At 41.8% G+C, this 23,697-nt stretch overlaps 3 protein-coding genes across 3 annotated transcripts; 2 read left to right on the top strand and 1 right to left on the bottom strand.

Annotated features, from left to right (window-relative positions):
* Positions 1-742: 742 nt before the first annotated feature.
* LOC121304177 (major histocompatibility complex class I-related gene protein-like) lies at positions 743-11,589 on the bottom strand. The gene is made up of 9 exons (XM_041235145.1): positions 11,583-11,589; positions 10,343-10,603; positions 9,625-9,891; positions 8,936-9,223; positions 8,553-8,657; positions 8,360-8,392; positions 2,475-2,828; positions 1,550-1,814; positions 743-845 (listed from the first exon to the last, which is right to left on the bottom strand). Exons 1-9 carry the CDS (start codon positions 11,587-11,589, stop codon positions 743-745), a joined length of 1,683 nt encoding a protein of 560 aa, XP_041091079.1.
* Positions 11,590-12,484: 895 nt separating this feature from the next.
* On the top strand, positions 12,485-16,058 carry LOC121304358. Its single transcript, XM_041235450.1, has 3 exons — positions 12,485-12,518; positions 12,637-13,510; positions 14,264-16,058. Exons 2-3 carry the CDS (start codon positions 12,656-12,658, stop codon positions 14,462-14,464), a joined length of 1,056 nt encoding a protein of 351 aa, XP_041091384.1. The 5' UTR covers positions 12,485-12,518; positions 12,637-12,655; the 3' UTR covers positions 14,465-16,058.
* A 3,010-nt stretch (positions 16,059-19,068) lies between these two features.
* Positions 19,069-22,277, top strand: LOC121304373 (E3 ubiquitin-protein ligase PPP1R11-like). The gene is made up of 3 exons (XM_041235476.1): positions 19,069-19,286; positions 20,480-20,588; positions 21,240-22,277. Exons 1-3 carry the CDS (start codon positions 19,206-19,208, stop codon positions 21,437-21,439), a joined length of 390 nt encoding a protein of 129 aa, XP_041091410.1. The 5' UTR covers positions 19,069-19,205; the 3' UTR covers positions 21,440-22,277.
* The last annotated feature ends 1,420 nt before the right edge of the window (positions 22,278-23,697 follow it).

The raw sequence follows: 23,697 nt of genomic DNA, 5'->3' as shown, positions 1-23,697 counted from the left end.
GTCATCACAAATATTATCACAGACGTGATTTCTCGCTTTCTACTACAGATAGAAATATGACTTATTAAATAAACAGCTGGCTTCACAGCCCTGATCAGCACAATTCTTGGACTGCATTCAAGGCTGAGGAGAGGGGTCTGTAGTGAGACACAGTTTCTGTCTTCTTGTAATTGTTGCTGAATAGTTGCACAGAACTCTTACACGACACATGAGGACATTAAACTCCACTCTGCATGTACCTTCAGAGGCAGGTGTTGAAGGTGGGCTTGTGGGATTTGGAGCTGTAAAAAAATGAAATAAGAAATGTATTCATTAAAACCGTTTGTATGCTGCTGTCAATATAAATATGGTTGCTAGCTTTATTAGTGTCAAGAGTCCATCTTTGGACTGCTCAAAGTATTACTCTACTCAGGAAAGCTGTTATATTGCATCCCATGGCACGATACTCACCTGTTCCTGTGGGTGAAGTGCCAGAGAGCCAGGAGCTGGAGTGCCCAGGGGAGCTGACTCGAGGAGAGGTGCCGCCCATCTTGGAAGGCTGCTGGGATTGTTCTCCTCCGTCTGGTGTTTGGGAAGTGGCTAGCCCGTATATTTCAGAGCTCTGAAAGTCAGACTGAACAGTGATGACTTCTTCCAGATCTGTGGTTCAGTATTTAACAAAATAAAACAATTAGAAGGCTTAGTACCAAAAGCGCATGCGTCTCTCCTGTGTATAACAATGACGGGTAGCTTCTCCCTGCTCTTAGACTCTTAATAACAAGGGCTGGTTTCCTATCCGCACTTTCTTCCCTATTTCATCGTTTTCACTGGCGCTCTTTATATTGATGTGGTCAGTGTGGTGAACGCTGTGAGGGTGTGACGTCACTTCAGACAGGTTTATTACCAGGCTCTTCTCATCACAAAAATGCACATTTCAGAAAACTGAGATAGATTCCATCACATGCACAGCTAAAATTGCAAGTACCTTCATAAAATCTGGAGCACAAGTTCTCCTGCTTGTCATATGTGCTCCATCTGCTATAATGCCCCGATTCACTACACACCACGATAGAGTTTACAAGCAAGTGTCTGCAATTTAAAAATAGGTCAGCTCCTTGGATTGCAAATAAATCGCCGTCCCTGCATTCCCACTGCTGCAGTTCATCCTTCTCATCACAGGGGTGGAGCAGGACTTCAACCCCCTCGGTCTTATTCTCCACTCCCAGACACAGTTCCAGTGAGACGCTTTGCAGTCTGTATCCAGAGACCCATCTGAACTGCTGGGATTTGGCATTGGGGACGCAAGGACTGCTCAGTACAGAGCTGGAACTGATGGCATCGACGCATGTTTTCTGATAGGCGTTGTATATCAAAAAAGAACCAGTGTCTGAAAGAAATACAAGCATGGGATTGGTTAATGACACACACACACACACCGCCACACACACCAATAAGCTGGGCTGAAAGTCAGATGTACGTAAAACAGGGATCCTCACCATAACACCAGAAAGGAGTAAGAACATTGCAGTTGTGGTCCTGCCATTGTCCATTACTAAGCATCCCCACACACCTCTCAATGCCTTTCGCATTGTCTGGTTCCCCATTTTTCCAGGTGTGAAATGTGTAGTTATCACCCTGGTGTGACCACTTCCAGGGCACGTTGAACAAGCCTATCCAGAAGGGCACGCCCTGCGCTTTCTTCACTAGGTCTTCATTTTCACTGGCTCTCTTTATACTGACGAGGTCGGTGTGGTGTTCTCTACAGTACTGCTGAGCTTCAGTCCAGGTTTTCAGCTCTTCAATCAGAGTGTATCTCTCAGTGATGTTGCTGGTCTCTGTAAACACAAGCAGCAGATCAAAGGGGTTAGTTGTAGAGGTGAGGTGGCTCTGAACTCCTCGATCAAGTCTTTTAAATGAGACATGGGAGTTGTTGTGAACAAAAACAAAGCACTCTTAGTGGAATAATCGAAGGGCTGTGTCATCAGAGATCGGATGGAATATGGAAATTGAACAAGATTTAATTTGTCCAGAGGTTAAAAACAATGAGACAGCGAAGAGGCTTATCTCTACTGGACACTACATAAAATACAGCTTTATTGAGAGAATCATAGAATACAGCCTGCAGAACGTTGTCTCAAAGCAAGAGATCTGTACAATTAATATGGCTAGAGGTTAAAACAATGTGGCACTGAAAGGGTTAATGTTCACACCATCTCTATTGAGAGAAGCTGTCTGTACCCAGTGTGAGTGTGTATTAGTAAAAGGCCTAGAGATGAAACAGAACACATGTTTAACCAATATGAAGCCATATCTTGTTAGCTATTTATTATCCAGTTACCAAAAAGTCAGATGATCACATCTTAAGTCACAGGTCAAAGTGCCATTAGATTATACACAAGGAGGTTCAATATCCCTGAAAATAAGACATTTGTTGTAGTAGATGATGGTTTGAAAATTGACACAGGCTCCCCCTACATGCGATGCTTCATTATTACCTTTGTAGCACATGAAAGCTTTCCCCTCATAGCAGTCTTTATCCTCCCACTCTCCCTGTGAACTGACTGAAGCACAGAAGAGCTCTGCCTTCCAGTCGAAGATCGCCAGTCGAACGACATCATCGCTGTTAGACCACTGCCAGTTCTGCGTGTCATCACGATACAGCCCGATCCAGGCAGCATCACTGAGAGACGCTCCTCTGATATTTAAGAGCTGCTCTGCTACCCCCTGGTTGCTCACAGTGGCCAGGTCAGTGTACATATTTCTGCAGTAGCTTTGAGCTTCAGACCAGGTCATCTCAGTTTCCACAAACACGAGTTTTCTGTCTGGGACAGAAGCACGAATGCGAAGTCCTGAAAAAACGCATAAACACAAAAACTAAATTGGGATCAATAAGACACATCAGAACATGGCCAGGCTGATTTGGATACATGGTTGCTGATTTAGTCTGGCCACCAGTATATCAGCATACCAGTGTGTTGCTGAACCAGCACGAATTCATTATCCTCTGGCTAGCTCTCTGCACCAATAGCATGAACTAATAATGACAGAATGGGTTAACATCTCTCAAGACACCTTCTAACACCTGGTAGAGTCGATTCCATACCATGTCAAGGCTGTGTAAATCCACGTCTAACACAATGTGTGCATCTTCCACACAGAAGAACGTAAAGGCGACAAAGTAATGGCAATACTGCACATATTGGAGAAGAACACACTGGAATGATTTTGTCAGCTGCAAAAAACTGCAATGTGAAAACAAACAGAAATAAAGGGAGCTCACCCGCAAGCAGAAGGATGAGCAGCCCTCTCTCCCCCATCACAGCAGAATCTGCGTTACAAAGAGAAGACTTTCTATTAATCTAATCTGTTGGGAAAAGTGTTGCACGCTCCCCTGATCTTTTGGGGCATGTTTTTTTTGGGGGCCGAATGGCCTCCTCTCGTTTGTAAACTTTCTTATGTTCTTATGTTCTTATGTAAATCTAATCAAATCAGGCGTGCTTTGCACTGCAACAGGAAAATGAGAACTTTTGCATGACCTTTATTTTACTGGTCACTTTTTTTTTTCAAATATTATCCAATTTATTACTGTGATTTTAAAATGTAATTACATCAAATGACGGTCGGACAATGAAATAAAACGTCCCAACCCCTGTCACGACACATCGGTTCATATGTTTGGACTGACACTGTGATGATTTCAGTGGAGTGACTATTAAACACAGTGTTTTATATGAGTATTGCAAGTAAATAAAGAGGACAGGCCTGCAATCAGTCACCTTTTACAAGAACCATCGGGCAATAAAGAAAGAAAGAAAGAAAGAAAGAAAGAAAGAAAACGACTTGCCTATTATTAGAGAGCGCAGTGGCTGCTGTCTGTCGCTTGAGTTCTGCTCGCTCGGTATGAAGGTGCGACTGAATTAATCTGAACATTAACGAGATCGCACTGTCACGCCCAACCAATGCAAATCAACACGACTGAGACAGCCTTCATTTTAAACTTCCCCAAAACACCCATCAACAATATCACTTTCACTCCTGAACATTTTTGAAAAGTACTTTATTTATGTCATAAATGTAAAATGTTCGTATCCACAGTGATAAAGTCATTCTGCATTGATTTGTCAAAGGGTAGTTCAAGAAGGAAAACTATTGAATTAAACCAATAAAGATTAACCCTATTAGAAATATCTTGAAAAAAAAAGAATGAAAAAGTTACAAACATGTCATGGAGTTTATAGACGCCACTATTAATAATAATAATAATAATAATAATAATAATAATAATAATAATAATAATAATAATAATAATAATAATGCATACATTTGAACATCATTTATATCTTTCATTTATTCCAATAAACTACAAAATGACACATCAAAGGTCTACCAGAAGCCATAATAGTATAGAACAGCATTTCATGTTTGATCTATGAAATATCAGATTTGTCAGTTTTTCGTAAAGTATATGAAAAACTTCAAAGCGGCATATAATTCAATATGTCGACTTGTTGAAGCACAGGGAGTTAATTCTATAGGGTGATGCAGAACTTCAATTGAATGTATTTTAACCCCTTGTCACTCAATCCGTGTTGTGTTTTATTGAGTTGTAATGGGCAATCATAGAGCGATGCTCTCTGCTTGTGTCGTGGGAGAGGATGTTTTTGGAAAATACAATTTTGGAAAAGTTGGGTGACCGTGGGCCAGACACAGCGGCAGGTCTGTGGAGCAGCAGGCGGTGCTGCTGTGCTACGTGTGCCCTGCGGGTCTCCGAGCTGGCTCGCCACCTGATCCATGAGGCGGTGAAACTGACCATCAGACAGAAGAGAACCGACCTATCCGTCCTCTCTCATTTGCTCAATGTTGGATTTCGCGCCCAGTCTCCTCTGTAGGGTATATCTTGGTCACAACCCACTGAAAATGAATTTACTACTTTATGATAACATATCTTATAACCCTGGTATTGATGTGAATTGGAAATGACTATGCATCAGGTTCATTATTATCGATTAGGCATTCAGCAGACACTTTTATCCAAAGCGACTTACAGAGAACAGGGGGTGAACTATGCATCACAGCTGCTGCTGCAGAGCCACTTCCAATAGGACCTCTGTTTTGCGTCTCATCCGAAAGTCGGAGCACAAGGAGGTGAAGTGACTTGCTCAGGGTCACACACAGGGAGTGGCTGAGCAGGGTAACAATCCTCTTTCCTTAACCGCTGGACCACTAAGCCTGGGAGGCGTTGTACAAGTAATGACATCACACCAGGATTAGCGATACCGTTTATTTGCTCATATTATAAACAAGACAAATCTCTGTTGAAGTGCATTTTTCATTTAACATAACAAACTAATTTCATCTAGTTGGGTAATGGGCAACACCCGCTCCAGTCGCTGTGCCTTTGTGCACATGTCCTGTTCCTTGTTGGGCGGGTGTATATCGGGTGGTGCTGATCCAGTTCACCCCCCACAGAAGCCTTCAATTCATCAAAGAAACAGTGACACCAACACACATCAAGAGCCATTTCAAAACTGCTATTCACTTCAATACATCAAGATTTAATTAAATATTTTTAAAGTGAATAAAAGCAGTCACCATCGTACTCTCTCTCTCTCTCTCTCTCTCTCTCTCTCTCTCTCTCTCTCTCTCTCTCTCTCTCTCTCTCTCTCTCTCTCTCTCTCACACACACACACTCACGTTTGCTTATAGGGTTTACGATGACTTTACATTGACTCTCACTATATTTTTATTTATTATTCCTAACTCCAGTCAAACAAAACGCCACACATGGTGAAAGTCGACAACAAACTAAATATATTGGCACACACACACACACAATGTCACATGCTTGTTTGTGAATGTAAATCTAATCAAATCAAGCTCTGCCTTTTTTAATTGTGTAAGCATGGCAACAAGGAAATAAAAACTTTCGCTTGACCTTTACAACGCTGCTTTTTATGTTTAAATGTTAATAATACATTGATATATTTTTAATAAGTCCCGTTCTTTTTAAAACGTCTTTATAAACATGAAACCAATTTCACTGAAAAGACGGACTCAGACTTGAGAATCACCCCCCCCCCCCCCCCCACACACACACTTCATCGTACTTTCTTTATATTAACTAATTATTACCAAGCATAAACATACTCGTAAGATAGTTAATAGCAATTCGTCACAAACAATATCTATATCTTTATTATTGCAAACTGACTTAATGCAGTTTTTAAAAAATACTGTGATGAAAGCGCCCCACATGGTTGTGGTTGACATGGTTATAGTTCAGAGAGTTGGCCAATGCAAATTCAATCAATACAATAGCTAGATTGGACAAGGAGTTCTCGGCCCATGGAGGTTCGCAGATCAATTTTAATCAATTTCAGGTTTCTGAAATTACGTTGGATTGTAATGAACTTGTAAATAAATGACCTACCTATACTGTTAGCTGGATGGGAACATGTTTATTTGCATGTAAAGAATGATATTATGTGACGATTGGGGCTCATTGTTAGGTTACCAATAACCAGGATAATAATTAATTAATACTGAACTGGATGCTGCTGCCAGTCTCACTGTTGGGTAAATTATCTGTGGAGGGTTCCCAGCCCATACTAAAGAAAAAGAGGCTCTCACTCTCTAAATTAGGAGAAATTGCTTCTCTGTGATGTGGCTATGAAGTCATATTGCATGTCATATGTTTGTAGAGTGAAGTTTTATTTGTTTTCGTACTGGTTCACAGATGAAGAAGACCTCGCCGTTCTCCGCATCGATTCTCGACCAACGAATTGAAAACAATTCTACATCCACCAACACCTAAACCGCGTCTGCTGTGCGACCCACGACAGGACATCCTGCCGTTTATTACACAAGGAAAGCAAACCAGTTTAACAGCATGAGTTCACAACCTGTGTGCAGGTGTTGCTTTGAAAAAAAAAAAAACGTCGCTCTTCAGTGTAACTAAAATTTGTATATGTTTTACATGATATTACCTGAAATTTTGTGATGCATAAGGGATATAACGATCTATATATATATATATATATATAATATATAATATATATATATATATATATATCTATATACCAGAGCTACAAGCACAGCTACAAAACAAACAGTTACGACGGTGGAACACCGCGTTTTGTTGTCAATGCTGCCAACACATGAAGACATTCAGTAATGGCAAGCTGTGTAATTCTGTAATATTATTACCGTTCGACACATTAAGACTTAATAATAAAACTACTGTTCATACATACTAACATTTTATTAAAAGACAAGTGGTAAAATGTAAAATAAAAACCATTGACATTATTTATTATATATTATTATTATTATTATTATTAATCAGTGCTCATCAGTGCTCATAGTTTATAGGATTACACAAATATTATATGATATCTACGTTTACTCTAATTTATATAATTTTTATAAACATTTACAAAGTAATTCTCAAAAACAGAAATCTACAACCTCCACAATTTTAAAATAAACGCCAAAATAATAATAAAAAAAAAATAGAAAAAGTAATTAAGAATTTACATTTAAAACAATTCAAGCTCCATAAAATACAGAAGACCTTTCAGGATTTATAAGAATATGACAGCTGTCTCGGTCCCCCCCCCCCCCCCCCCCCCCCCCCCCCCCTTTCCAGTGCAGTATTTGCATGTCTCCGTGTCTCCTCCAGGTGGCAGCAGTGTTTTAGGGTTCCAGCATCCCCTTGATTTTACAGTTCTCTAAAACTCTGGAGACCAGATCATCTGATTACCATTTATGCTGCTGTTCATGTCAACCACAGTGTAACTACAATGCCCTCAGACAGTGCCTTTATTGCTCTTAAACTCCTAAGCTCAGCTGCTTTCTCTGCAGTCAGCATCGCAGCAACTGAAACACAGCAGATATGGGGCAGTTAGTCAAGCACAATACCGAGTGGGTAGACAGTAATCCAGATAAATCAGCCTTTGCTTGTTCTAATTTCTTGTCGTTAGCTAGAATACCATTCAAACGAGGTCATTGCTGCATTCAGCAATTTATAGGAGTTAATTCAAAACAGATTGTGTGTACAGTATTTACAGACTGTGCTGGAGATCAGTATTGGATCAGTTGATCAACGACAATGAATGGATCGGTACCTCAGGAATTACTAGAGGATCTGGAAGACACATCACTCTATTCCGCTGCTGAAATATCAGGAAGGAATGGAACTTTAAAGAAAAAAGTTTTAATTATTGAAAAACGTGCTATTGTTTAAAACATGACACCCGCAGCTCAAATAAACTATGCAACATGGCAGAACTAACAATGGTAAAAATGTATGCAAGTCTAGAGCATGTTTCTAATTTCAGATTGCCATATTTCTTCAATTAGAAACATCTTAAACACTCACTCTGAGCTGCTGTGTAGTCCAGGGTCTTGACACCTGGGAGGGAATAAAACCGGATTAATGTTCAGTTCTGATTGTGCTAACATCACCGTTTATCTTTTTGGGGATATTGAAATAAATGCCTGTAACTGATTCTCTTAAAGTAGATAGAGAGCTATGATAAATGTAACACTGAAGCAGCTCCCAGTTCGCTCACCTGCTTGTCTCTTCTTAAAGATCAGAACTCCGGCGATGATAACAGTGATCAGGAGCAGTGCAGACACCACAACACTAAAGATAATCCCAGTGTTTGAACCAGTCCCTGCAACAGCAAACACAAAGCAACTCAGGAGCCATGAAGACAGACCTGCAGCACTGAGCTGTTTTATTGAGATTTCTACCTGTTGACAAATGAGCAAGGAGCATTTCAGCTTACAGATAGTGCTACCTGAGGTTTAAAAATCTATTAGCTATTAGATTTTAATAAAGCCAACCATCTCACAAGGGCATTAGAATTGTGAATTTACTGGGTACCCATAAAGCAGATCTGTACATAGAAGCCCCTGCAATATGTACCAGCTCTCCCTCTCTCTGTCTTACCCCACTCCTTCGCTATCTTCACCCCCAGGCTGGCGTGGTCCACCTGGCAGGTGTATCTGTGTCTCTCCTGCTCCTCAGGGCTCACGGTCAAGGTCTTTCTAACCTGGTAGGTCCCGTCATGGTTGGGCAGCACCTCCCCACTCCACACCCCCTCCTCCAGGGGACCCTGCCCATCTTTCAGCCAGGTCACCTCGATATCTCGAGGGTAGAAGCCTGTCACGTGACAGGTGACCTCTGACCCTGCAGGTTGAACAGCTTTCTTCTCCAACAGCCTCACTTTGGGTCGGACTGCCAAAGAAGAACATGCATTTGTTAGGTAACCTTCTGCAAAAAGTCGTTTCATGCAGCACCAATGGTCCTCAAAGTGCTGTTAGGATTGCCCTGCCTCTAAATACTAACATCCTATTAAATAAACCAGGCACGCTTAAGCATTAGATATTGATTAAAGGGGATGAGTGGACAGGTGTGGGCCAGGATCTTGCCTTTCTCCTACGAGACCTCTGACATCTCTCACAACAATCAAGGCAGGTTGACGGGACCCATCAAACAGCCATCAAAACTTCCCAACAGAAAGAAAGGGGGATGTCAAAGCTTTACAACAACTGTGGGTCGCCTCACCTCTAGAGTATCAGCAAGCTTTCAATAGCCAGTTTTCTGTAATGTGGCTCACAGTGCTATGGGATTGTTACCTCTCCTCTTGAATATGTTTCTCCCCTTCTCCAGGTATCTCTTCAGCCAGTACACACACTCCTCTTTGTAACTGTTGAGTATGTAAGCTTTACTGGCTTGTAAAATCTGCTTGAAGAAGACTGCCTGTTGCATGGCCGCAATCCAGGTCTCCCTCTCCAAATCTAAACTAAGGAATTCCTTCCCGTCGTACGCATCCTGATAAAATATCCGTGAGGTCCCGTCGTCATCCAGCTCACAGCCAGCCACCCTCTGGAATGTGTGAACTCCTGACGTGCACACACAAAGGACAAGTCTATAAAACACACTAGATAAGCGCTACTGGGATGTGTGTTTGTGGTTCTCTGGCAAAGACTTATCAATATTGTTGCCAGTGTATTTCAGTCAGCAATACAAAACAATATTTTACAGGATTTTCTGTTACAGTACAAGAGTGGTAAGGTGGCCCACACTCATCAGAGCATTCAAGATAAAACCTTAAAAAATGTTAGTTTAATGACTCAGATTAGGGTTGATAGTGGACTACCTAACGTTGATGTAGGTAAGGCAGTATAAGAAGAGGGTTTGTTTAATAGAAATAGTTAATTTAGTTCTAGCTTCCATTATCGTGGTGATCTAAGTGATAGAACAGATGGTGTGTGCTTGTGTGTGTGTTTATATCTACATCGCACTGTTTGTGTGTCTGACAGAAGAGAGATGTCCGTCCTTCTCTAATCTCACCTCCTGAATGGATAAATTTCTTCATCACAGCTCCCAGCCTCTCTCTTAAAAAATCCTGCTCGTGAAACGCACGTGAAGTATGTGCCTCCCACTCTTCCTGACTAACACCCTTCTCTATCCAGTTGTGGTGGGATTTTAGCTTCATGGTGTTGCTGTCGAAACTCACAAACTGCACATCGTTCACCATCTCCACTATAACAAAGTCTGGCAGCCATGCAGCTCCAAAGATCTTAGTGAAACTGTATGTCAGCGTGTTTGTTCCTGGAAGAGAACAGAAACAACAGGAAACTGCTGAACCCTTAAAGCTGTATAAATATAATCTCAAGTCTGTGTTGATGGTCTCTTTTACAATCAAAAAGAGTTTCATGCACACAAACCAGAAACAGCCTCCAGAAAACGTTCTCAATAAATAGGGGAGGGGGAGGGCTGACTGCCCAAGTTGTTAGACCCCCCCAGAAGTGCACCAGATCAGGATCTGTGATGTGGAATATGGGCTGTGACTCTCCTCCCCCATCCCAACAAAAGGCAAAGGGCTTGGGGCCTTCTTAAGCCACCAGCAGCAGAAGAATCTTATTTTATTCTGATTGACTACACTTTTCATATTATTATTATTATTATTATTATTATTATTATTGAATAATACTATTATAATAATATAACTATACCGTATGATCACTTTATGAAATAGGGTTGCAACAAATTATATCTACAAAGACATATTAGTAGTGCAACAGTGCAAGGATAGAGCATCAGCTGAGGATCAACTAACGTGGTGCATTCGTTGAATAATAATAAAAACTCCCTCAGCACTCTTGGGCAAATTAAGAGTTTTACATCAACTATGGGAGACCATCGGCTCACTGGATCAGCACTGCTGGCACATCGCAGTAGGCGCATTTCGGTAGAGAATGTGATTGACGTCTTGATTTTGCACTTCAATATTTTCTGGAACTCTGCTAAGCCCCACCCTAAGGAAAACCCCTGCCACGCCACTACTTATAAAAAAATAAAAAATAAATTAAACACCGACAGAAAAGCTTTGATTGTCAGAGAGAATAACTTTACCTTCATTGTTTTAACCTTTGCACGATAAGCAGGCTTTTTAGGGTAAGAGATTCTCAACTTTTTTTTTGTAAAAAGCATACAAGTTGAACGTCCAAGACTGGTGTTCTACAATATGTTGGCAGCTACACTCTTAGAAAAAAAAAGATCTAGAGATATGTTTCTGTATTACTTTTACTTGACATATTACTCGTGTTGGTACTGTATCTTTCAATAGAGCAGACAACAACATATTCTGTGTAGTTCTGTTTATTTACATCGTACTTGTAGAAGTCGTAAACATGCCACACTTACCATCTCTGCTCCTCAGAAAACAACCCACTAATAAAACTAAGCCTTGACACTTGATATATTGTATGAATTATTTTGCCCTCAGTTACTGAGCTGAGAACACACTTCCAACACACATGTGCAGCAACGTGAATGTAAAGCAAAGACAGGGGTTGCAGTCAAAACGTGCAGTCAAAAGATTTGTCATATGATTTACTAAGTTTCATTTAGCACGTCAATGTAGCATATAGGTATTGTGGCGGTGAATCTACTGCACTATAAAATGACTTTCTACAGGAAAGATGGTCAGCAGAAAGATTAGATTAGTGCTTGGTGCTCCGCCAAATCCCTACAGTCATTTTCTCCTCTTTTCCTTGTAGTCTATATAACCCGCTGTTTATCTATTTAAAATACACCCAGAATACTCCGTTGCCAGGTGCTGAAGACGTGAGAGAGTGATTGAAGAATGCAGGTGAGGGAGAGAGAGAAAGAGAGAGAGTAGAAACGGAATCAATAAATTGAACAAATTGACTGGACTGTGCAGGAATGATTTAAAACCGTTATTGCCATTAAACATTTAATTTGCAGGTCGCTTAATTTACTTTGTATTTTATATTTCAAATCTGTTTTTTTTTTTATACGGGGTGCCAGGTGTAAAAAAAAAAAAAAAAGTGAATATTTGAAGATATCTTAAAATGCAATTTGAGATATCTCTAAATGATCTCTTGGCTTATGGCCAAGCCAAAGTGGCATTTATATAATTTATACATGATGTAACGGAGTGCATCTTTCCAGCTGGACTATTTAAAAGAGTTTGTATAATCCGGTTGGGGCCAGTCATAAGGTAGGGTCTATTTGGTAATGTTACGGTCCAAATTAAATGAGTGCATGGCGTTCATACAAGTAGGCCAACAGTTTTTAATTTTATAAATGGAAACTTATTATTATTGTTTTTTTTGCAGCGGATTTGCACACCCAGGCATGGCCTCTGTGCCGTCTTCGTCTGCCAGGGCTGCCGTTATCCTGTGCCGGGGTAACAGCGGACTGAAGTACAGGTCCGCCCCGGAGGCGAGAGCAGCTGGGGCGGACACTGGCCGCGGCTGGGCTGATGCTTGGAAACGGATTCCGTTTGGTTTGAACAAGAAGCGACGGGATTCATTAAAACATGGCTTTCTAGGCGTGCTGAGATGGGAAACAAGTCCGCAGAAACCACCACCACCACCGCAGCAGCAGCAGCAGCGCCCGGGTCAGACCCGTTTCAGCCTACTCGTTTCACCACCCCGGGCTGCTGGTGGACTCGCAGCCGGTCAGAATGCGCGTTTACCCGGGGAGACTGACCGGCGCCGCACCTGGAAACTGACCGGTTGTTTTCAATCGGTTTGGGCGCTGGGGAAGAAGCTGCCAGGCAATCGGACGCCGGTGGACAGACGGACAGCTTGGAGCAACGCCTGTAAAATCAATCCTACTAGAAACGGGGATTTGGACAACGCGTCTGCAAACGCAGTCCTGCGCGTCGGCGTGTTGCTGTCGCCGGCAAAGCGGTCACACAGAACCGCTGTGTTGTGTCTGCCGTCGGGGTGGGGTGGCATTGGTCGAGCCTGCTTTTGTTGCACCGACGCCTTGTCTTCAGCTTTCCAAAGGACACTTGGTACCCGTTTTCAGTGCCGCAAACCCGGGGAGCTAGCTAGCCGCAAGCCGCTCGGCTCCAGCGGATTCGGGGCTGCGTTTAATGCCGATAGCGCCGTGAAGTCTGCGATTTGTAATGATCAATCGGGAAAGGAGTTAGATAAAATTGCTGATCGGTCAACTAGAGCAAAAGAAATTATTCAAGAAACCGTAAGTATTATTATTTATTTATTTGTTTATTTATTCATTCATTGCGCGATATAAGAAATGTATTCATCCCACGTTATAAGATGTTCTGGTTTGTGCTGTCCGTAAAAAATACGCCAAATTTTGAACTGAGCCTCAAGGGCAAATGGCCTGCACCGCACTGCAAATCTAGAAGTGCATTTGCAATTTAAAATGATTAGATTGCACAATCATAAAACTGTAGTTTAAGTCGTGGGGAAAAAAGGATATTTTAATATGACCTCAGCGTGAGGGTTAGCGTACAGACAGCAATGTTGCTGCACAGTACAGGGCTGGCATAATAGAACAGGTAGGTTAGTCTCCTACAAACAGGTCCGTTTTGTATGGTGTTGGTGTTTTTATGAGCTGGTAGTCCCACATGTTCAGAGATGGGAATAAGATGCATTGCAACGTTTCTTATGTTTTTGTTTCCTTGTTCTGTGAACTACCCGCCAATGTGTAGATTGCAAGCTACAGGCAGTTGTCTACTCATTCTAAAACCAGGAGAGGGTGAAACTGCTATGCAACAGGAGTTTGCAGCCTTGCATTTTGAGGTGCAACTCATTACACTAAAAAAAAAAACCCCAAAACAAATTGACCCAAACTTAGTTTAAAACTAGTCCTCTTTACTGCAGCTGGTTGTCAATAATACTGAACATGGTTCTGACTGGACTGTATAAGGCACTGGTTGTTTACAGCACACCCTTTTTTAAATTTGGATGGTATTTTTCTTTTCAGAGTGCTCACTGGGAGGGAGATGGTTTCTCCGATGGAACAGCCAGGGTCGGCGCTGAGGTCGACCAGACGGAGAGGCAGCTCGAGGCTCTGCTGAGGCGGACAGACCCCGCGCAGAGTGAAGAGGCCAGGCGCACGCTGGAGCCCAGGATAGAAGCTCCGAGGACGCAGAGAGAACGCCTGCAGGCTTCAGCACGGGACTGAAGAGCAGCCACAAGCACCCAGGCTGTCTGCGTGTCAGGCTTCGCAAAACTGGAGCTTTACATTCTGTCGGCTTAAAGACCCATTGCATAGCAGTTCGATCCAGTCCTGGTTTTGCGCCTTGAGTTGTTGAGACACACCTGAGCTTGTTACCTGTGCACTGTGGCTAATCAAGCTGGTATTAAAACCAGGAATTGGGTGATGCTGCTGTGCGATAGGAGTCTCATTTCTGTGTTTTTTATATTTGGTCTGGTTTAAAAGAATAGCTACAAATCTAACGTTCTGCCATGTTTTTATGATGCTTGTAATTTGCAGTTACTCATACTTTATTTTTTATTTTTTTGTTCGTGTTCAGGTGCTTTTCAGGAGCTGCTTTTCAATTCTGGTTTCCTGCCATAGATGTAACCGAGGCTTCATCAGCCAGTCTCTATATAGTGTTAAGAGCCTGGGCCATAACGTGGTCTTCTACTTTGGAAACAAGTTTCCTTTAGTTTAGTTAGTGGCGGTATCCTGCTGTGCACACTGTTTGAGCAATTGCAATAAGAACCAGTTAGGATTGCAGAGATCATACAAGGTAAGGAGATGGTGTCTACTTACTCTTTTTAATAAAGACCGCAATTGCATTGCAGAGATGGACTTAGATATAGGAATAGCTGAAACTGCTGTGCTGTTAACAAGACAGAGTGTAACACTCTGATCCACACCTTTTTAAAGGGAGTCATTGCATCCATGTTAAAAAAAAAAAAATAGCGCAGTGTTACTGTAGCAAAATGCCAAAGTATAGATTGAATGCGAACTACCTGACAAAACATGATTCACTCGATCATGTAGCAGAGTGCATGTGTTTTTATTTTTTCTTGCGTTGCTTAAGAAAAGTGACTTTAAATAATTGTGGTTCTGTAATTTCCTTGTAGCTGAAGGAATCTCTATTGCTGCTGTTTGTTCCTCCTGCACTGCGCTACACACGCTGCTGTATTTAGCGCAGAGGCAACAAAAGAATCAAGATTACCTGAGAGATTGCGGGTGGGAGTTATTGTTAACTAGTTAATCCAGGTAGAATGAACAGCTGATCTCTGTAGCAGCGTTTCATTTCTGTTGCGCTGCAGAGAAAGCAAAGGGATGCAGTGGCTTCTATTTGAAAAAAAAAACCCCACTAAAGGACTGTTTTTGAAGAGTGTTTGTAATTATTGTTTTGCAGTGAAATGCTGCTTTGAAACGTGAGCTTCTAATGAGCTTTTAAGTAGTTTTCATGAGCTATAACCCTAATATAAGTGTTTCCATGGAGTAGTGAAGAAACTGCCCATCACCAAACCTTCAATAAACCTGAGTTGTCAATAGGGCTCTGTGTGCCTGCCTAAAGTATTAGTTGTCCTTTTGCCAATTTAAAAAAAAAAAAAAAAAAAAAAAAAAAAATGTTGTGTCTTAAGACAATTCAGTGCCTGTGTTAACCCTTATAGTGCTGAAGTATTTTTGTCAAGCTCAAGAATGCAAAATTAAGTTGTCATTATGTCAGAGCCCCCCCCTCCTGCCGCGGCCTGGTGTATGCCAGTCTTTCACGAGAAGCTTTAAAGCAAATAAAATTTAAGTTTTTGAAAAATTCCTCTCTCTTTGGTTTGTCAAATCACAAGGAGCTTAATAAATTATGCTTAATAAATTATGCTTGTCAGATGTAGGTGTTAGTGTATTGTCCAGGTACTATGTCTGTTGTGCAGTTGTATATGCATTACAAACACAATCCTGTGATCCACAGTGGAGCTGCTGTTTAATACTACAGTGTGCAATGAAATGCACTTCCTACAATCGCTGGCTAATAGAATCAAGCCATACTGAAGCATGTTGCATTCTAGGCCAATACACAAACTCTTTGAGTCAGCTGCTGTGTATAATCAAACTGAAGCCACAGCCACACACAAATATATACACAGAGGTTTCTTATGCCCAGAAATCGCCAGGGAATTCACAGAGGAGATCTTCCCATTTAAAGGGATCTAAATTCCCACAGTTCTATAATTTGTCCTGGAACACACTTCATGTCGCACGATTTCAGATCGAAGTTGTTTTGCCTAATATGACCATAGAAAAGTATTTTGGGGGAAGAAAAAAAAAAAAAAAAAAAAGTTTGTGGGGAAAAATAGTGAAAATAGTGTTTGGTAAACAGGAAGCAAGGATATAAGAAACTGGAAAAGTGGGTGATCAATTTTATTGCAGTTTGTTACTGTGTTAATCTGAGTTTGCAGAAATACAGGAATTTGACATTTCCCTATTGCTGGAAAATGCAAATTGACCATCACCTTAAGCGTGAAGAGTAAACATCACACCGATCCCTGGTGTATTTGTCAAGAGAGGCTTAGGAATAAACTGTACTTTTTAGGACAGGTTTTTCCACCCCTGCCTATCTCAATTTACACAGTAAGCCTGATACCTTTGTGTGAAACAGGTATCAAATGAACTGCACGAATGGATGGAAATGACAATTAAAATACCGATGATGGCACTAGGTAACGTTTTTTAATATTTAATTGAGATGTGCTTGAAAGATAGCCTTCACCACATTTTATGCACCCACCCCCCCAAAAAAGACAACCTGAGATGTTAATAAACGTAAATGACGTTTATTCGATCACAGGACATTATTAGAAAAAAAGGGGCCTTCTAGAGCCCACTCATGCACAAACACACAATCTGGAAAAACCAAATTAAAACAAGGAAAAATAAAAAGCAACATTTTTTTTTTCCCCCTTTTAAAACAAAAAGGTCTCAAATAACATAACAAACAAGCATTTTAATTATATACACAATGGTCTTCCTTCCTTCTCCTGCACCTTCTCCGTGTTCTGGAGGCTGGTTTACTGCGTCTGTTCAACTGAGGAAAGAAGGGATTCAACTGAAATGCAGTTAAATGGAATGAAACAGAAGTGAAAGGAAGTGGATTATTTTTATGTGGACTGGGGTACACCGAGATGAAAGTAGAGAAAAAAAAAAAAACAACAATGCAGTGGGTAAATGCTTTACATATTGCCTTTAAAAGCATTGCACTATATTGAAGTGAAGTGAGGGGCAGGCCCACAGCGTCCCTGCTCCCTATGTTCTCCACCTCGTCATCTTCGTAGTCCAGCAGCTCACTGTCAACGTCGTTCTCAGCCATCCTGACCTAGTGCTGAAGAGCAAGAGGGGCACAATCAGGAACCAATCTCAAACAGCAGGGCTAGAAACGAGACTCCTGTGGCATAGCAGTTTCACCCCCCCAGGTTTTACTAGAAGCATGTTTAGCCAGTGTACAGGTAACAAGCTCAGGTGTGTTGTCCTAAACAGTTAAAACAGAAATGGATCAAACTGCTCTGCAGTGGGAGTCCATCCTTGGCCATACAAATATTAGGAGGGTATCAAATCGTGACATATCATATTTGTATTTTCAGGCACAACGTGGTTCATTGCACTTTACCAAGTGGTCTGCGAATTAAGCGTGCGTTTCATAGTTGTTATGAATACATACTCTCTCATTTCATGTGTGTCTTAACGTAGCATTCTCAAAACAGCCTCGTTGTTGGGTACTGACCCTACAAAAATGTACCGCAAGTATTTTAACAACATAAATCTAAATATTTATATTGCACTGGCCTTATGTTTTGAAAAATGACAAACTGGAAATCAGCAAAAATCCTACTAGCAGCGCACTGGTAATAACACCTGCTTAATTCTTCTCATTAATTATAATCGCAGTAAATACATCGGTGTAAATACTCGCGTTTTTTCAACACCTTTAATTCATTCATATCGAAATACAACAGTAGGTGCAGCACGTCAGTTAAGCTGTCCTAAAAAATTATAATGCAAACTGCATATGAGCTGCCATTATACAATTGCTTATTTTATATGAAAACTATACTTATACCCCCCAAAAAAGTCACTATCTGGTTGCAACACGTCCTTTATGAAAGACGCCATACAAATACGCTCATAAAATTAACCAAAAATAAAAACCCCGAAATACAAAACTAGTTGGATAAAGAAAATTGTGCCGGTTTATTTTAAGATGTTTCCTGCACAACTGACACGAAGGATGGCAAAGATTTTTCAGAGACAGATGTGTTATAAAGTCGTCTTCCTCGGTTTCTCCTGATGTTTTATTTCATTGAACATGTTAAAATACGCGCAAGTCACAATTCGGGGACCAAAACGGGAAAGGCTATTATATTAACTCTCAAATCTGCGTGTGTGTGTGTGTGTGTGTGTGTGTGTGTGGCAATACTGGAATGAAATTACTTTTGAAATGTCCTGTTTTGAGTCGCTGGGCGCTTCTTCTGTATGTTTGTTTGATTTTTTCCCCCTAGAAATTCAAGTCGAGCTGGGACCCCCCTACCCACCCGGCTCTGCAGAAAGACTGCTAACCAGTTGCACGATCAAAACCTAATAAATAACCAAACACACAACACCAGCCCCGTCCAGAAAGTCACTCATCCACCGACCACATGCTTTGATTTGGCTGCTGTGCTTTTAAGCCATTAAAATGTTTTTTTGAAGCAAGGGCGCAAAGTCTTTATCTGGCAGGTATACTATTGCGAAAGATCCGGAACCCAAACCAGCGCAGGCTTGTAGGGACAGATGCAGATCGGAAAATAAGTGGGGGACCAAGTGGGAGTGGCGGACGTCGTTTCTCCTGCAGGAAACACGCACCCTTTATTTATGTATTTATATATTTCTTGATCTGTCTGGATAAAAAAAAAAAATACTGCAGTTTGTTGCGATGATGGCGGAGGCAGCGGGAGCTTCTTCAGAGATGATCACAGAGACCGTGCAGCAAGACACACACCCGCAACAGCACTCAGTGAGTCAAACACTAATACGCGTTTTATATCCTGTGTGTTTCATGCGTTTATAATATCTGCATTATTATACCTCCACGATATAGCGGGAGCTGCTACGCATGCAGGGACACGCCTTATATTAGTAATACAAATCATTCAACTCCTGCGCGTAGGAGGCTGTGTGGGCCAGTGGTTGAAGGAACCAGGGGGTCCCCGGTTCAAATCCCAGCTCAGCTCATCGTGGGACCCCGAGCAAGTCACCTCGCCTCCCTGTGCTTCGTCTTTGGGGTGAGACGTTGTTGTAAGCGACTCTGCAGCTGATGCACAGCTCACACACCCTAGTCTCGTATCTTGTAAAGCGCTTTGTGATGGTGGTCCACTAGGAAAGGCGCTATATAAAAATAAAGGTTGGAGTATAACAATGTGCCTGTCCAGCCGGTTTTAAATGTATACGTATGTCACAGGAAAAATACACTTTACTGTACAAAATCAAACCAGAAAAAAAAACATATACTTCAATAAGAATTTTAACTAAAAACCTGATCAAACAAAAAATGTTTTTATCTGTGCTTTAAGAAGGGGACGAGAGTGGATGCCTCTAATGTGCCCAGGTAGGGAGTTCCATAGTGTGGGTGCTAGGTGACTAAAAGAACGCAATCCATACGTGGCAGTTCCAACAGACGGTACACTAAGTCGGTCAGCCTCCACAGGCGAATTTTAGATGAAGATTTACAAATAAATTTGATATGTGCATCAAAGCGTAATTCAGAATTGAACAAAACTCCCAGATTTCTAAAGCTGTAAAGCAGCAGTTTCCCAAGGTCACGAGAGAGAGAGAGAGAGAGAGAAACTTTTTACGAGATCCAACACACATAGCCGACATTTGTGGAAAAAAATAGCTGAGACACATTGACCACGACCAGTAAGGTAGGATCGAAACCAATTTAAGGCGGTACCAGAAATAAAGGCTTCATATTCCAGTTGTTGTAACAAGATGTGGTGATCTACAGTATTAGATGCTGCGGACAAATCCAATAGACGCAACATGGAACACGCTCCTGTTGGTAGCATTAGTCTGGGAATGTATGAAAGAGCCTGAGCAGCTGTCAGGTTTCCATGACGTACCTCTGGCTGATGAAAACCGTGGTGATTTGCTTTCGTTGCTGTGAATCAGACAGCTCTAATTTTATGTCTTGTTTTGTTTTCATCCCAGGAGAGCCGCAGTCTGACCATCAAGTTGAGAAAACGGAAAACGGACAAGAAGGTGGAGTGGTCGAGCGACACGGTGGACAACGAGCACCTGGGCCGACGGTCGTCCAAATGTGAGTGATGGGGTGGTGCGCCCGGAGCTCACTAGTTCAAATTCCCTAGACACTAAGATCTTTGCTGTTGAACCCAGACAGAGTGCCACTTTGGTGATTGCCAAAGTCATCATTCTGCCCTTCAGCGACCCCTACTGGTCCTCGCCTGCAGGGTTCAGCCGTTTGGCAGTATCTGTTGTTTAGGTTCAACAGGTGAAAAGAGCCGTTAGGCGTCAATGGAGGTTCCCTGTTTTGAAGACAAATTCCGAGTCATTGGGAGAGGTTAATGAATGCAGCATGACTAGTGGAGGGGCAGGCACGTCCAAATATTCAGTGTATAATAAACAAAGCCTTGTAAAGTTTCCGAAGCAGTCTTGCATTGATTAAACCCTTAAGCCAGGGGTGGCCAATCAGGGCCCTGGAGGGTCATTCCTCTCCAGGTTTAACAGATACAAGGAGATCATTAACTGCTTTAGAGTCTCAGTGGAGGTTTAGTTGGCTCCAGTGAACAGTTTAGAACAGGGCTGGAACAAAAACCAGGACTGGAAGAACCAGCTTTGGCCACCCGTGCAGTAACTGCTTTCACTGCCACAGACCCCGAGGAGGACTGGGCAGTTCCAGTGATTGCCCTTCCCTGTGTCTCCCACACTCTGTTCCCCCTGTCTCTCTCAGGCTGTTGTATCTATGAAAAGCGTCGCGAGTTTGGGGAGAGCTCGACGGAGAGCGAGGATGAGGAGGATGGCTGCGGCAACGCCCACTGCGTCCGGGGGCACCGCGGAAAACACGGCAACACGCAGCAAGCACCGACGCCCACACCGCAGCTAGCGCCAAGCCAGGGGGGCGAGCATAGCCACGGGCAGCACTCTCACTGAGAGAGGGGAGAGGAGGAGGGGCAGTGTACTCACAGGAGGAAGAGGAGGGGCAGTGTACTCACAGGAGGAAGAGGAGGGGCAGTGTACTCACAGAGAGAAAGCGAGAGAGAGGAGGAGGAGGAGGAGGGGCAGGGTTTGGACAGAGAGAAGTCCACACACAGAGATAGGAGAGAGTGGGGTCACACTCCCAAAACCACTGAGAGAACGAAGAGGATCCTTCTGTACCAAATCTGCAAGTCCAGACAGTTTCACAGAATAACAAGGTGGTCAGGGCTTGTTGTTTATTCCATCATACTCTTATCTCCCAAATCAGTTTCCTATTACTTTCGGTCCTGCTGAGTTTTCACTTGCACAAGTGCAAATAAGTGATAGCAATTTAGCAGTATAGTTGCACAATTTAACAGCGGCGTGGGGATGAACGGCCTAAGGCAGTGGTTCTTTTTTGGAGCACATTTGTATATTTCTCATTTAAGTGCTTATTGTTCCAAAAACGTAAGTGACATAAACATAGAGATTTAACAAAGATCAGGTTAGCAGCATCCGAAAGCCTGGAGTCAGTAGCAGATTGCAGTGACTATAGTTCCCCTTGCCAATACATCAGTATTGCAGTCCTCCAAATTGTATTTGCAGTCATCACAGGCACAGAACACATAATCTTGTTTGTGGAGCACCCCCTCCTCCCCACACTGTGGTTTTTAACATTAAACCTCTTGGGGACCACGTCGTTGAACCCCAAGTTTGACACTAGCACCCCATTTTGAGTTTTTGCACCAGTTCCATATTCCATATCTATCTATCTATCTATCTATCTATCTATCTATCTATCTATCTATCTATATATATAATATATATAATATATATATATGTATATAATGACTACGGACTCACACAAGGAGCCTGCAATGTAATACAGTACGTGTGAGACCTGGATACGAGATTATAAGAATTATAATTTTTTTTAATGCATTTTTCTGTAATAATAAATTGATCCTATCCGTGTATCCTTGTGCTTGTGTGTTTTTTAAATGTAGTGCTGATGATAGTTGAAGGGGGTTGGTCAGTCTGCTGTTTCTGCAAGCAAACAGAGGGAGAGCATCTCAATCTTGACCTGAAAACCCTCTGCTTGTGTGGTGGTGTGTGTTCCACGAGGAATGGTGCTTGAGCTGTGTAAGAACATAAGAGAATTTAAGAAAGAGAGAAGGACATTTGGCCCGTCTCTGCTTGTCTGGTTCCCAGCAGCTGATAGACCTCAAAACTGCCAAGCTGGGTCTTTTGGATCACCCTTATAGAATTAACAAATTGTGCTTCATAAAGTCGAATGAAACCTGCTGAATAATGTTACGTTAACATATTGAACTACAGACCGCTTGGAAGTTTTCCATATACTTAACAAAACTGGACAGAAAAATGTGGGATTTTAAAATCTAACATGAAATACTGTATTACTATTATGGCTTCCTGTAGATATTTTACAATTTATGTTAAAAATAAAAATCTTAATAAATACTTATTGATCATTTTCACACCATCACAGTTTACATTATACCTCTTTTGAAGCGTAAGCAGACGCAGCATGTTGGTGCCTCTTCCTACCTACACATTGTAAAGAAAACAGCTTCATTGACGTACCATAGACGTACAAGGTACACTTTCCCTTGAAAGTTTCTGCTTCCTGTTACAAAGACCTGAACCATCAGGTATCTCTCTACTGTTTTTAAGACACATTGGGATAAACAACTTACTATAAACCTTCAAGGCAACGTTTCCCTGGAATGATTCTGTTTCCTGATACAATGGTAAGGCCAATCCAGCATGTAGAACTGGCACGCTTGTCCTGTAACTGGATTACCTCAAGGATCCGCGGGCATTCCTTGCAAGAGCCACACTCGCTATTGTTACTTGAGACACACATTAATCTGAGGACAGCGAACGATTATTCCAACAGCAATTCCAAATGAAGTTTTTGATTTTTGTTCTTCATGATTTTTTTTCCCTGTTTAAACTGCAGTGTTTCTCTCGCTGCATGCTTCCTGGCTAGTCAATGCATTTATTATTGTATTGCTATGGTATTTGTTCTAAATGTAAATACAATAATAATAAAATAAACTGGAAGAATGTGTTGATGGTTTCTGCAATGCAGTTTAATGACAGTCTACAAACTGAATTGCTGCAGCTCCTCATTAAAAAGCTTTTATTGTAAAAATGTATCAACAGGGGGAAGTGGGTTCAATTCTATACAAAATAAACAGCACACTTCA

The sequence above is a fragment of the Polyodon spathula genome, chromosome 37 (assembly GCF_017654505.1).
Source record: "Polyodon spathula isolate WHYD16114869_AA chromosome 37, ASM1765450v1, whole genome shotgun sequence".
Lineage (NCBI taxonomy): Eukaryota > Metazoa > Chordata > Actinopteri > Acipenseriformes > Polyodontidae > Polyodon > Polyodon spathula.
Note: the sequence above shows the minus strand (reverse complement) of the source record. Positions and strands in the feature narration are given on the sequence as shown.

Bases quoted from the DNA above. Each gene is read 5' to 3' on its own strand.
- LOC121304373 (XM_041235476.1), top strand. From the start codon at position 19,206: ATGATGGCGGAGGCAGCGGGAGCTTCTTCAGAGATGATCACAGAGACC. The intron at 19,287-20,479 runs GTGAGTCAAACA...TTTTCATCCCAG, and splicing joins CACACCCGCAACAGCACTCA to GAGAGCCGCAGTCTGACCAT. The intron at 20,589-21,239 runs GTGAGTGATGGG...TGTCTCTCTCAG, and splicing joins GGGCCGACGGTCGTCCAAAT to GCTGTTGTATCTATGAAAAG.
- LOC121304177 (XM_041235145.1), bottom strand. The intron at 8,393-8,552 runs GTGAGCGAACTG...ATTCCCTCCCAG, and splicing joins CTTTAAGAAGAGACAAGCAG to GTGTCAAGACCCTGGACTAC. The intron at 1,815-2,474 runs GTAATAATGAAG...TTGTGTTTACAG, and splicing joins AGCTTTCATGTGCTACAAAG to AGACCAGCAACATCACTGAG.
- LOC121304358 (XM_041235450.1), top strand. From the start codon at position 12,656: ATGGCCTCTGTGCCGTCTTCGTCTGCCAGGGCTGCCGTTATCCTGTGC. The intron at 13,511-14,263 runs GTAAGTATTATT...TTTTCTTTTCAG, and splicing joins AAGAAATTATTCAAGAAACC to AGTGCTCACTGGGAGGGAGA.